This window comes from Lytechinus variegatus, chromosome 17, assembly GCF_018143015.1.
Source record: "Lytechinus variegatus isolate NC3 chromosome 17, Lvar_3.0, whole genome shotgun sequence".
Lineage (NCBI taxonomy): Eukaryota > Metazoa > Echinodermata > Echinoidea > Temnopleuroida > Toxopneustidae > Lytechinus > Lytechinus variegatus.
In genome coordinates, this window is record NC_054756.1 from 636750 (window position 1) to 652449 (window position 15700).

At 36.8% G+C, this 15700-nt stretch overlaps 1 protein-coding gene across 3 annotated transcripts in view; it reads right to left on the reverse strand.

Moving 5' to 3' along the window:
* Nucleotides 1-11596: 11596 nt before the first annotated feature.
* LOC121431041 (zinc finger protein 493-like) overlaps nt 11597-15700 on the reverse strand; it is a 57287-nt gene continuing 53183 nt past the window's right edge. The window contains exons 9-10 of one of the 3 annotated variants that reach the window (XM_041628509.1): nt 13291-14181; nt 11597-12543 (exon numbers count right to left, since the gene is read on the reverse strand). In XM_041628509.1, coding sequence (XP_041484443.1) covers nt 12128-12543; nt 13291-14181 — 1307 coding nt within the window. In that variant the 3' untranslated portion in view covers nt 11597-12127. Of the gene's footprint in view, nt 14182-15700 lie in introns of all 3 variants that reach the window. The other 2 variants (XR_005972094.1, XM_041628508.1) reach the window with 2 other exon arrangements.

The window sequence follows — 15700 nt, forward strand, 5'->3', positions numbered from 1 at the left end:
TGTCGTTGTCATGACGCGTAAAGATTGGTAACCCATTTCAAGAATATGTCGTGAACATTCATTCACGTCACGTGCGCGCGCGTACATGCACAGTCACCGAAGAGTTTTGTGTAAGAAAGGAGAGCAGTCTACTTACTGACGATGTTTCGAAAAGAGAAAGGCCTCTTGTATTGGCTTTATTCAATATATTCATGTTTTTTTTTTTTTTTTGGGGGGGGGGTTGCAGCTAGCTACCTCAATGATATATGTCTCTTTATAATATTTGCAAAGATCAATACAATATGGTACCTATTTGCCATTTGGACGCGAATAGAGAGAAACGATTGAATATGGGAAAAACGAGAGGCGACCCTCCGCCCCCCCCCCCCAAGGACGGGGGATGACGAAAAAGCCCCTATGCCTTCTTGCGGGGAAAAAGTGAGAATAGAGGTGAAAGGAAGAGGGGAAAAGAACAGAAAGGGGAAAAGAAAAAGAAAATAGACACAATAAAAGCCTAAAGTTAAAACGGGGGGGGGGGGGGGTGTATGCGAGGGTTTATAGGGGGAGGAATCAAGATGGGATGGGATCGAGCTGATCTCGAAAATGTGAGAATGTCATTGCCCGCCGGGATCCCCGACCTATATATTTACGATGTAAAACAATTAAAATGTGCTAAGTTGCGATTTCAGGCTTAGGTCTTGATTCACTCAACACACTTTATCAACCACGACTGGCACAGGTATTAAAGATTACGAAAGTCATTCACGTCATTAGCATTTCAACTTTTGGATTTGTGACATCATAAACGCGCAGCTGCCTCATTGTCCCCGGGGGGGGGGGGGGGCACTTACATTGACGAGTGAATACCATGCGCGACAAAAAAAAGTAAAAAGGATGTCCTTTTCACGACAGGACACGTTACGTACGTACGGTGATAATAAGGGTGTCAAAAACACAAAAATAATGAAAAAGGGGTATCTATTTCGCTAGGAAAATTACGTGTTTTGGGTCGAATTTGCGAGGATGATAAAACAAAATTAAAATGTTTTATAAAGGATGTCGTTTTTGCTCTAAACTACGTGTTTAGAGGGGTTAAGAGTCCTATTTGCGCGAGGTGTAGGTGGGTCTCTATGGTGGGGTCGCACTAAACCAAATAAGGTAAAGCCGACGACCGAAGGACCAGTAACAATATTTGCCAAGAGTATCGTTTTGTTTCCAATACTTGTTAAGGGGATTTCACAAGCCAATACTTGTGCATTTTCAGAATATGGAAATTACGTGTTTAGGGTGCTTTTCGAGACCCCATGGTCGCGCATGGTATCCACTCGTGAATGGAAGTGCCCCCCCGGGCTCATTGTAATTAAGTGATACAAAATGCATAGATTTAATTTTTCCATCTATGGTTCTTGATTATATTATTTTTGTTTTCTTTTCATGATCGGGTGTGAAATGATTTGTCCTGAAGGTACAGTAAAAACCAAGTTCAATTTTCAGAGAATATGTGACATTTCATTGATTTTTTTAACCATACGCTATAGGAAGGCTGCTCACATGACGTCAAAAATGATTAAAATCCTAATAACCTTTTCACTCTTCAATAGATTTTTCTCAAAACTTCGGCAATATTTTTTTCTTTTTCAACTTTTTCAGGGTGAAATTCCCCTCTAATTCCGTCTTAGCGAGGCGAACGCGATGTGTACTCAGTTTGAAATTCCCCCCTCTTTCGTTCCTACCTCATCTCAGTTCTTCCCTTTTCATAATTAACCCGCCTTCTCTTTTCGTCTGTCTCTCTTCTTTATTTTTTTCCTTTAATTAATTTTGTAAATTGGCAACGTTTTACACATTGAACTTCAGCGTCCCCCCTCTTTTATACATTTTCTCTTCATTCTTTATCATATTCTCCTCTCTCTCCATTTCCCTCACCCTCTCGGCTCATTTCTTTTTATAATTTTTCTTTCATTTCCTTGCTTTTCACCTTTCTACTTTCGCTTTTCATTTTCCTTGTCTATCATTTACCCATTTTCCTTATTGTTATTCCATTCATTTTTTTAATCTCCCCTTTACTTTTACTTCCTTTCATTTTCAAATCAACTATGAAATGTAATTGCTCGGCAATAAAGTATTTGCCCGCTGTTAATGACAGCTACATTTTGAAGTGACTCATGAATAGAATACACACCTCAAAATCATTTTTTTGTGGAGATTCCGACCTAAAAACTGGACAGGTTAAGCACATTTTAATTAAAAGAACATATAGTACGCCTACACGAGCACGAAGCGCAAGCTGTCTTTTCTCATATTTAGAGCTACAGGCCTATACAGGACATTTGAAGCATTGTAACTGTTTTTAATTTTGCAACCTATCCTTGACATTCTAAGCACTTTATGCAATCATTACTAGAAATCATGACGAGGTCTGTTATCCAATCAAACAAATAATGCTGGCGCAAGCTTTAATTTCGATATTCCTACCTGAATGGGACTTTCTCAGCATATTTCATCATTACTCCCAGGTCTGGATAAGTTTCTCGTTAGAATTGATTCGAGCACAAATACAGCGCGCTAATAATATATTTTTTTCAGTTTCTGGCCTAAAAACTCACAGTACTTGATTTATTAAAGAACACAGCGTTTGAGCATGAGCTCATATGTGTTTTAAAGTATTTTTGGACCTTAAAACAGGTCGTACACTGTAGTAAGGCATGAGTAAACTGTTCAGAACATGACGGTCGATAAAACAGCTCGCATCAAGAGCTAAACATTTTTCATTTCCCTGACCTGAAAACTGGACATAGTTCACGTTGCTGATTAAAAGTACATAACAATAATTATTGCAAGCATGAGCTGATTAGAACGGGATATTCTATCATTTCTATGCACTTTTTTGTATTCATGAATATAAAGGGTATCATAATCGTTATAAAATGATGCAAGCGCAAGCTGAAACTTTTAATACTCTGACTTGAAAACTTATCATTTTAACAAGTTTTTAGAAACAAAGAATAAGCTGTGTATGTCAATAAACAATGTGAGTGCGAAGCATGCATAAGCTGATTTTTTTTTAATCAATTTTTTATATTTATTTATGCATTCAAATCAGAAATTAGTACACAACATAACATATAGTTACAAATTGAATATATAGGTATATAAAAACAATAATAGAATGGTCTTTAAAATGAAAAAATATCAACAAATGTATTATTAGTGACATGGGCTACATGACTGTATACGGGTTGAAAAAATGTCAATGTTTCAAATCATAGAGGACCAGCTGCCAAAAGCAGTTTTTGCTCTTGAGCATTTTGACACTTTTCCGGAAAATTTGGTCAAACGTACATTGAGGGAGTGCTACCCCCAAAACCAATTGGGGCAAAATGGTCATTGAACCCATCCATTTTCATTAAAATTGTATTTCGGCTTCTGCATAAGCTACTATAATGATTTTTGCGTAAATTTTTATGTTATTTTGGACAAGGAATTCATTTTTAGCAATGAGAAGATGTATCTATGGAGCTGGTCCTCTCTACCATCTGAAACATCACCATTCTACAATGTTCTAGCCCACCACTAAACTAAAAAAAAGATGAAATAGAAGAATGAAGGAGACAGATGGTGGCTAGGTACATGAAGGATATTACGGACATTATGCAATGACCAGGGTAAATTATACAACTTTTCATGAAGTTTGATTTTCTGTCTATACCTTAAATAGGGCCTACTACATAAATTTGAGGATTCAGTTCAATGTTGAAACCAAGAGAGAATATCTCTTTTTTTTACATCACAATTTCGCAGGAAAGTAAAACTAATTATAGGTTGAACAACTTTGGCAGTCTCGCCTACATTCTTTCATAGTTCATTTATTAGAACCAGAACAAATGATATATGTAATCAAATTAAAAAGCACAATATTTGGTTAGAACCAACACGGAGGTGAAGCTTGTAAAGGTTGGCTCTTTGCATATAAAGGATACATAACAAAATAATTACAATAACGGAAATGTAGAATTAGAAAAATGAAATCAATGAGTATATGTATTTTGAGTTTTTGACAGACGTGTATCAATCAGGTATGATTATTTACGTCTGGGACCACCTTAAACGTCACCATCCGAAAGACGTAATCAGGGCTCGAACCTCTGCATCAATTTGTAACTTCCCCACAGCTTGGATTACAGGCGCACGCCACAACGTCCAGTTGAGGAAATACATACACACATTAATAGACAGTCACACACTAGGTGGCAGCAATGCACATAAACACACAACCACACACCAACGTTATACACAATCATGTTCAATGCGTCTCTGACTCTGTAACTATCACCAATCCTATGAAAATATCAGAATTTTGTTCATTAATCTTTTTTTATTACAAGATTCAAAATAATTAGCTACACAACACTGAAAACAACTCAAGATGACTGGGGTCAATGTTGACAATATTGTTTAATAGTTACAGCCAATTTTTGAAATATCATAATCAATTGTCATTACCTATATTCGGTGCAGATGAGAATTAAAGGGGAAGTACACCCTGAAGAAAACTTTGTTGCAAAAATAGCAGAAAAAATAGTAAAAAATATTAGTGAAGGTTTGAGGAAAATCCGTTAAAGAGTAAGAAAGTTATTAGAGTTCAAAGTTTTGCATTTGTGACGTCATAAACGAGCAGCTGCCCCATGTGTTATGTAATATAAAATGCATGAATTTCAAATTTTGCATGGTTCCTGATGACATAATTTTCTTTTCTATTCATGATCGGGTGTGAAATGATTTGTCTGTTGATATACAAAAGGTACAGCGAAAACCATTTTCAATTTTCTGAGAAAATGACATTTCATTGATTTTTTACCATTTGCTATGTAGGAATGCTGCTCGCATATGACGTCACAAATCAAATACCGGTAATTGAAATTATAATAACTTTTTAATTATTTGATGATTTTTTCTCAAACCTTCGGCAATATATTTTAATGATTTTTTCTGCTATTTTTACAATAAAGTTTTTGTCAGGGTGAACTTCCCCTTTAACTGCTTTAGACATCATTTTAACTTGTTACGGACGCAGATACTTTCCCTTACACGAAAAATGTCCTATGGTATTCCTGTTGTATGTCTGTGGTGCTATACCAAACCGTACTACATGAATTCCTGTGATACTGTAAACTATATATCGTGCCACAAAATACCACAGGTAAATACCACTGAAATACCATGGAAAACACCACTAGGATAAAACACTACAAATACATATTCTGTGGTAAACGTGTGATACTGAAATACAATAGGAAATACCACAGGGACTTAAAAAAAGATAGGGTCTCCTCAAAGTCTTACTACTGGTATCCTAGTAAGAGACAAAAATGCTCAAAATTATCGTTAGCTTCTGTACTTTTAAAATATGCAAGGTTTTGGTGTTGTACTTTCTTTTCCAGGATTATGGAGCATGGTCTCAAAACCTTATAGTTGTTAACATTTATTTTTAATATCAATAATTTTTATTTTTAAATTTGTACTTCCAAAATATGAGTGGTTTAGTGTTCTTTCAGAAACATATGGTCTTGAAAATTCACAAGTTTTTATCTTTTCCCAAAATTAATTTGACTGTACACACTTAACAGCACTGACCACATCCATATCACATAACATCTACATCTAAATGGATTCGTTTATGAGTTGTTAGAGCGCTTGTTTGATTGAATGCCTTACCACATTGATCACAAATATAGGGCCTCTCACCTGTATGAATTCGTTTGTGAGTTGTGAGATGATAAGATTGACTGAATCTTTTACCACAGATACCGCATACATACGGCTTATTGCCTTTATGCATTTGTTCATGCCTCCTACAATTCTGGTGGTTATTAAATGTAAATGATTTACCACACTCTTTACATAAAAACGGTTTTTCACCTGTATGGATTTGCTTATGCCTTGCGAGGTCAGATTTACGATGAAATGCTTTCCCACAGTAATCGCATATGTGGGGCTTCTCACCTGTATGGATTCGGTAATGAGTTTTCAAATAACTGCGATCACGAAAAGCCATACCACACTGATCACAGATATAGGGTTTCTCACCGGTATGGATTCGTTTGTGTTTTTTGAGAAGACTTATGAAACAGAATGCCAGGTCACACTTATCACACACATAAGGCTTCTCCCCGGCATGGAGTTGTTTATGTGTATTAAGGGAACTAGAGTCATTAAATGCCTTTCCACACTCATCACACACTAGTACAGATTTGACAACTGTTAGGCTATGGTTGTGCCTTGTCAGGGATTGTTTATGACTGAATTCCTTAAGGTATTTATTACAAACATTGGGCTTCTCGCCTCTATGGGAGTGCTTATGGCGTGTGAGATCGTATTTTTGTTTAAATGCCATATCACATTGGTTACAAACATAAGGCTTGTCATCTGTGTGGATAAGCTTATGTCTTACAAGATGTTTCTCTTCAGTGAAGGCTTTATTACATTGGTCACATATGTAAGGCTTCTCACCTGTATGGATTAGTTTATGTTTTGTGAGATATTGTTTCATTTTGAATGCCATACCACATTGATCACACACATAGGGCTTTTCACCTGTGTGGGTTACCTTGTGTCTTGCGAGATATGTCGGCCTTTTGAAGGCCTTACCACATTGATCACAAATGCAAGGCTTCTCACTAGTATGGTTTCGCTTATGCAGGGTAAGAGTTTGTTTACGGCCAAATGCTCTACTACATACATCACAAACGTAGGGCTTCTCACCCGTATGGGTTCGTTTGTGTTCTTCCAAATGACTTTTTTGATTTAGTGTCTTCCCACATTCATCACATTTATAAGGTCTTTCACCTGCGTGAGATTGTCTATGGATTGTGAGTTTACCTTTTTGATTAAATGCCTTACCACATTGATCACATTCATACGATTTTTCACCGTTATGTATTTGTTTGATATGCCTCTCTAAACGATTCTTTGTAATGAATACCTTACCACACTGTTCACACGCATAAGACTTCTCACGTGTGTGGATTTTATAATGCACTTTGAAATCTCCCCCCTTTCTGAATACCCTACTGCATTGATCACATTCATAGGTCCTGTCACCTGTGTGGATTTGTTTGTGTTTTGCAAGATGACTTGGATAGTTAAATACCTTACCACACTTATCACATTCATAGGGCATTCCATCAGCATGGATTCGTTGGTGACCTTTTAAAGCACGCCTATTAGTAAAGGCTTCATCACAATGATCACAAACAAAATTTGTTTCTCCTGCATTCTCCTGGTTTTGTATGTGTCCTGCACAAGCGTCACTGCCTGCATTACATTCATAGGACTTGTCAACTCTGCAGTTACGACTTACAAGATACGATAATTCAAATGATGTAATCTGCGGCATGATGTGGTTTTCTGATTTCAAAGTTCTGTTGCCATCAGCTAGATGTTCATTGATATTGTCGGAGGTTTCATTCATTGCTCCATTGTATTTCGGATTGTCTCCCCTTGATCCAACTTCTGATAGGAAAACGCCGGACAACCCATGTTTGTACTTGAGATGCCTTGCTAAGACGAGAGGAATGGCATAGAGTGATCCACAATACTTGCATTTATAGATTCCAGAATCTATCGCCAAAGAAACAAAATAAAGATGATTGATATGGGGAGTAATCCTGGGGGTGTTTCACAAGCATTAAGCTTGACTTAGAGTCAGACTTAAATGCTGAAGTGAACATGATATAGAATGTTCTTATTGATCAATACGCATCAGTGCGTGTCCTCTTATATGTTATACCATGTGGAATTAGGCATTTAAGTGCAACTCTAAGTCATATTAAGTCTTTGTGAAACATCCCCTAGTCAGAAAAAACATGTGAAAAAACGAGCCAAAATGTGCAAATGAAGCCCACAAAAAACTAAAGTTTAAGAGGTTCTTTTGCACACAGAGAAAAACTTGTTAAGGGGATGTTTGTAAATAATTTGGTTATGCATGTGTACAGCAATACACTGCCCCCTTCCCCCTGGATCAATGAGGCCTATCTGAGACATTCTTTCTCTACCACTATGAGATTCTGAAATTGATCCATCACCCTCTTTGTGAAATCATGAACTATGCTTAAAAACATGATCACACAGCTTGTAGATCCTCAACACAGACAGGCACATGTGGGTCTGGGGGGGGGCACTCGACCAAAAAAGTGGTAGGGATGTGCCGTAGAACGTGGGCGCGACAAAAAATGGGGCCTTGGAGCGGGCTTATCGTAAAAAGGATAGTCCTCGGAACTACAAATGTTTGTGAAAACGGGGGTCCTTGGAACGTGTCGCCTGCATGTGAGTGCGTATGCAACCCAATGGATCGGGCACATGTGCATGCAGCGAGCCCGGCGGCACGGGCACCGGGTGTGCTATATAGCGCAGAGGCGATAGTCGGACGGCGCTCTGCGGTCGTTTTTCACCAAAATTGCGGCTCATTGTAGCAGGTCAATGCGACCGGAATAGCGTAACGGAGAATATGCCAATCTTTGGAGCAGATTTCTTTCTTCCTTTTTCTCAATAAGAAAAAAATGCTATGCCTTGGAACAGAAATTTGAGTGTAAAAATGGGGGTCCCCTCCGCGGCACATACCACTATGCACCCCCGGCATGTGGGACAGTGTATCAACATTGCCTACGACACAACCCAACAAGTTGCCTCCATCCCATGTTTACATTACTAATTCTCAACAATCATAAAACTTCTTCCTGAATCCTTTGGCACATAATTTTCATATGTGGAAACAAAAATTCAGGAGGTCAGGATTCGCTATAATTTCATTTCATCTTTCATATTTCAATGTTAAAGCTGCCACTGCAGTCGGTGCCCATGCCTTGCTCCTACTCCAGTGTTTCAATTTTACAAAATGGATATTTACTTGGAAAGTTCTTGGAATTTTCCAAAATATCAAAGAATTTTTCACATGTTCTCCAGTCTTCCATGAAATGTTATAATTCTTTTCTATATAAAAAAAGATGAAATAGGGCCCATAATGAGCCAAAAATTTCGAGGGGATGAAATATAATTATGACGCATTGGACAAAATTGATTAAGAGTTGCAAGTGAGCAGAAATGTTGACATTTTAATTGTAAAGATCCGATTTTGTGATAGATTTTGACATATTCCGAAAATGATATCATTCTAAAAATGATAACTTCCCAGAATTTTCTGGATTTCAGGAAGAGTGGAAGCACTGTGCTTCTGTAGTATACAAACAAGACAAAATTGACACAAAATACATAAGGAAATTCAGAGCAAAAACTACACATAACACAATTTTAAACTGATTTTTCTTTATTATTTATTTGATAAAAATTCCACAAAGAATCACTTCAATCATACATTTTGTTTGATTTTCAGTATGTTTATAACATCCTATTTACTGTACATGCAAATTATCAGCCAAACCTTGTTGCATATGTTTTAAGACACCCCTATCGGAGGAGTTTGCTGGCACTTTTGAATTCAAATAGCATTAACGTAATTATATTCATACTTCGATACACCCTTTTTAATCAAACAAGCTGTTTCTCACCCTTCAGCCTCCCTCCATGGTTTACATCAGAATTATATCTACTGTGTATTTACTCCCCTCTATTCTGACCTGCTTTTCTCCTTCCTTCACCCCTTCTTTTCTCCTTCATCCCCTTCTATTTTCTCATTTTCTCTTTTATACTGGTAATCTTTTTCTTAGTCTGCCGGGGTACCCAATGTATTCGACTTTTTATTTCTAAATTGCACAATTACAATGTTTGATTGCTATGTCATGTTATCATTGCATTGTTATATTTTGTAAATCCACTGCTATTTAGCCTAATTGGCTGCGATATGTGGATATTAAACCTGAAGCTGAATCACAGAGCCACAAAAAATGAATAAAGGCTACAGGGTTTGGCCCGTATTCTGAAGTAGGGTTTAAATTAAACTCAGGTTTAAAATTGTGGTTTAAGTATGGATTGCCAATTACTACATAAATCACTTACAGTATAGATATAATATTTCAGCTCATTCAGCTTTCAAATCATCCATAATTGTCTAGGAAATATAAATAGATGATTGTCTTCACCATCAGTGAATCAGGAAAAAGCACAGTAATCATAAGAAACATACAACTTGATAAAAATGTTGACACCTTTGGCTTCCCATAATTTTAGCACAGAGTTCTATCACAGTCTAAGTTAAACCGACTACAGAATACGGTCCTTTGACTTCAATGCAGGTAACTGGTATTTATGGCAGGTGTTTTCAAAGGGTTATGCAATGAGCCAGTTGAATCGCTATGTCAGATTATGAATGAATAACTCTTATGTAATCCCACACATGGACATTGTAAGAAAAAAATGACCTTCCATAAAAAATTCCACCATTCTATACAACAAATGATACACAGGTTTGTTTGTGCATCGTTATGACTACAGTGAGCATGCAGTATCAATGAAAACTCAACAAATAGTTACACGTAAATACAGACACTTCACAAAACCCACTGATGCATTCACCTCTGTGCATCATTTGTATTATGTAGCACTGATCTGTCATGTGTTTGAAAATGTTTCATAGTAATTTATTCCTTCAAACAAGACTCTCTATTGGAATATTGGAAGACTAACAAAAGTGGACATCATTTCCTGGTCTGTGCCTAAATTCAACATGTTTACATTTTTAGTGGTTTAGAAACATTATATCATCATCCATTCTTGTGCAGCATAAATGCCTTCATTTGAAATTTAAGGACCAATTTTCATGACTGATTTTGCATGTTATGTCCTTTATTGTATTATCATAACTTATAATGAAAAGTGGAATGGCTCTGGCAGTTTCGCCTGCATTACGAGATTCGATACATAGCAGCAGCGCTGACTTTGAAAACAGCCATTGAATAATTATTCACAAAAGAAAACATTCACGATAGTTATAAACGCATCTTGTTCATGTTCACAAACATTGCCCAGAATGTTCAATTTTCAGGATAAAATACATGAAATTTCAGCTTGCACTTCGCGCTCACACTATTTAATTAGGGCTTATGATATTGTTACACGTTTATGTTGCTTATAAGAATAAAGCTAAGAAATTACTGTTAGAACATGGGCATTTTGCCTCCCCCCAAAAAAAAATCGCGATCAAGAATTAAATAGGAGAAAGGAAAGGGATAAGGGTGAAATGTAATTTCATTTTCCAAATATTATGTCAAAATCTATCACGAACTAAGATTTTTGTTTAAAAAATTTCAAAATTTTTGTTCGCTCGCTCATAACTTCTTATTAATTTTATGCAATACGCCATATCGAGCCCCTCAAGATTTTTGGCTCATTACGCCACCGGGGCAAGCACACATAAAAAATATTGGTGAAATTTTTTTAGCCCCCCCCTATTGGCGGAGGCTGGATCCACCCTGTAACATCCCATACTGTCAATTAAAAATTCTATACAGATATTGTATAACCTTTTCATCTTCAATGGAATGAATAGTATATGAGATTTGTTCTCTCTACCGAAAGCATATACAAGTAACGCCAATAATTAAACAAGTCCCAAAAGTGAGAGCATCTCCTATGGGTGGTGCAATGGGCATGGGTTTTTTCCATACTGGCCATAAATGAGTAATAATCAATTGTTGTTCTTAATATCAATTGGTATTACAAGAGAGCACTAGTTTCATTAAATGCCTTACAAAATTGAGGCTTTCCACCTATATGTTGGAACCCTAAGTCTCGCCTTCACCTCTGGTGGGCGAGACAAAAAGTCCCAAAAGTGAGAGCATCTCCTATGGGTGGTGCAATGGACATGGGTTTGTTTTTTTCCATACTGGCCATAAATGAGTAAAAATCAATTGTTGTTCTTAATATCAATTGGTATTACAAGAGAGCACTAGTTTCATTAAATGCCTTACAAATTTGAGGCTTTCCACCTATATGGATTCGTTTCATGAGTTGTTACAGCAGTAATTTGACGAAATGCCTTACCACACTGATCATAAATGTTTGGCTTCTCATCTGTGTGGATTTGTTACAGAGCACCATTTTGATTAAATGCCTTACCAAATGAAGGCTCCAAACCTTTATGGACTTGTTTCATATGTTTAGTTAGATAACCAATAACACGAAATCCCTTACCACATTTCTAACAAATGTGTGGCTTCTCACCTGTATGGATTCTATAATGTACTTTCAATTCTCTTTGAAAATTAAAGGTCTTGCCACAATCATCACATTTGTAAGGCTTCTCATTGAGATGGATTCGTTTATGACTCGTCAAATAACGTGTGATAGAAAATGCTTTACCACACTGATCACATACATAAGGCTTTTCATCGGTATGGGTTAGTACATGTTTTTTGAGATTTTGTGTTTGACTAAAGGCCTTACCACACTGATCACATGCATAGGGTGTCTCACCTGTGTGGATAAGTTTATGCCAGCTAAAACCCTGTTTACTACGAAATTCCTTACCACACTGATCACAAACATATGGATTCTTACCTGTATGGATCTGTTTATGCTTTTCTAACATGGGACGATCAATAAATGCCTTACCACATTCTTAAGTCCTTTCACCTGTGTGGATTCTAGTGTGTTTTTTAAATGCAGTACCACAACTATAGGCCTTACCACACTGATCACAAAGAAAGGGCTTCTCACCTGTATGGATTTGTTTATGGTCTTTTAGAACCCATTTACAACGAAATGCTTTGCCACAATGATCACACGCGTATGGTGTCTCACCCGTGTGGATAAGTTTATGAGTTCTTAAAGCCTGTTTTCTACGAAATTCCATACCACACTGATCACAATTATATGGCTTCTCATCTGTATGGATCTGTTTATGATTTTTTAAAGTGCGTTTTTCAATAAATGCCTTACCACATTCTTCACATTTAAAAGGCCTTTCACTTGTGTGGATTCTAGCGTGTTTTTTAAATGCAGTACCACAACGAAACGCTTTACTACACTGATCACATACATATGGCTTTTCATCCATATGGGTTAGTTTATGATATTTGAGAGTTTGTTTTTTACCAAAGGCCTTACCACACTGATCACAAATATAGGGTTTCTCACCTGTATGGATTTGTTCATGTATTTTTAAATCACTAGCACCTCTAAATGCCTTTCCACATTTTTTACATTCAAAAGGCCTTTCACCTGTATGGATTCTAGTGTGTATTTCCAATGTATAACTACGAGCAAAGGCCTTACCACACTGAACACATACATAAGGCTTTTCACCTGAATGCATTAGTTTATGTTTTTTTAAATAACTAGCATCCCTAAATGCCTTACCACATTCTTCACATTCAAAAGGCCTTTCACCTGTGTGGATTCTAGTATGTTTTTTAAATGCAGTACCAGAAATAAAGCCCTTTCCACATTGGTCACATTCATAAGGCTTCTTCTCAGTATGAACTAGTTTATGATATGTTAAGGAACTTCTACTCGTAAATGCCTTACCACACTGATCACATTCATAAGGTTTTTCACCTGTGTGAGTTCGTTTATGGATTGTGAGGAAACTTTTTCGAGTAAATGTCTTGCCACATTCATCACATGCATAAGGTTTTTCACCTGTATGAGTTCGTTTATGTAATTTGAGTGTCCATTTTTCATTAAATGCTTTACCACATTCATCACATGCATAAGGTTTTTCACCTGTATGAGTTCGTTTATGGACTTTGAGTCTCCTTTTTTCACTAAATGCCTTACCACATTCATCACAGGCATAAGGCTTTTCTTGTGTTTTAATTTTTTTATGACCTTTTGAAGAACTGTTATTACTAGATGCCTTATGATAAGGTTTTTTGCCCCGATGGATTCGTTTGTGTTTTGTGAGCCTCTTACCATGACTAAAAGCCTTTCTGCATATGTTCACTTTATAGGGCTGGTTACGTCTTCGGACTTGCTTGCGTCTTACAAGGTACCTTAATTCATGTGATGTAGTCTGTGGCATATTCTGGTTTGGTGTTTCTGATTTCAAAGTTCTGATGTCATCAACCTCATGTTCATTAATATTGTCAGAGGTTTCCTGTATTGCTCCACTATATTTTAGAATGTCTCCCCTTGATCCAACTTCTAATAGGAAAACACCGGACAACCCATGTTTGTACTTGAGATGCCTTGCTAAGACAAGAGGAATGGCATAGAGTGATCCACAATACTTGCATCTATAGATTCCAGAATCTATTGCCAAAGAAACAAAATAAAAAATGATACAAGGGTAATCTCAGTGAGATGTCAATCATAATATTGTATGTCATACCTTATGTAAAATGTAGATATTGCGCATAATAATAATAATAGGCATTTATATAGCGCCATCTACCTAGAAATATTCTCTTCCGAGGCGCACAAGAAAAGAAAGAATGAGAAAGTTTGGATGATTGTCAAAGTGCCAATAACTAATACTGTTAGAAAAGATAAGATTTCAGTTTGGATTTAAAGGTCTCCAGTGATTGTATAATTCTTGAATTTAATGGCAAATTATTCCAGAGAGAAGGTGCTGAGGCAGAGAAAGCTCGTGCACCATATGCTACACGTGTCTTGGGAGTCTTAAGAAGTTGCTGGTGTGATGATCTCAGGCTTCTAGCTGGTGCATAAGGCATGACAAGGTCTTGTAGATATTTTGGTGCCAAACCATTTAACATTTTCCAAGTGAGAAGAAGTATTTTAAATTCTATACGCTTCCAGATTGGCAACCATTGTAACTTTAGAATTGGTGAGATGTGTTGATATTTTGATGTACCAGTTAAAACCCTGGCAGCTGTATTCTGAGCATACTGAAGTTTATTAACATTGCGTGAGGTTATATTAAAAAGAAGAGCATTTCCAACATCTAATCGAGATAGTACAAATGAGTGTATAAGCCTAGCAGCAGACTTATGGTTTAGGACTTTCCTAATGCTGTTAACATTATGAATATTATAGTATACTGATTGACATATTGTCTTTACTTGTGCATCCATAGGCATCATTTCAAGCAAGAAATGGAAAAAGATGATTTAGGTTTGAACCAGGATATAATTATCCATAAACTCTGACAGAGGCAAAATATTGACACCTGATTTGGTATTGTGAATCTTTTGTTTTTTGATACTACATTCAGGCCACTTGTCTCCTGCTGTTCTTACATCTGACATATTTGGTGGAGATTCCAGGCAATGAAATCTTTCAAAATGACCGAGTACTATGGTATGCTATCACTTTGAGTTCATAGATGTGCAAGAGCCAATAATTTCCTGGTCATATGATTAGGCTTGTTAGAAAAGGCTGCGTAAGTAGCGGGTAAGTTTCAGGTAAATTTTTATGGGTTGCCTTGAGGGTAAATATTAAATGGTCATGTAAGTGGAGTGGAAGCCAATTCTTTCTATGGTATCCTTTAAAGAAACAAAGCTAGCAAGAAAAAAATCACACCGGCGTTGCGATGAGGAAGCATGCATGCAGGTCTTGAGTGGTATGTGCATGGTAGTGCACACAGCTAGAGCTGCATTCTATGCATGCAGCTGATTTTATGTCCACCAATACCATGGAGTCGTACTCTAAGAATTAGTTAAATTGTTGATTCTCAAAGATCATGAATGACTCTTTCATTTTCCCACTGTCTCTCATTCATTTTCCCACTGTCTCTCATTCATTTTCCCCACTGTCTCTCATTCATTTTCCCACTGTCTCTCATTCATTTTCCCACTGTCTCTCATTCATT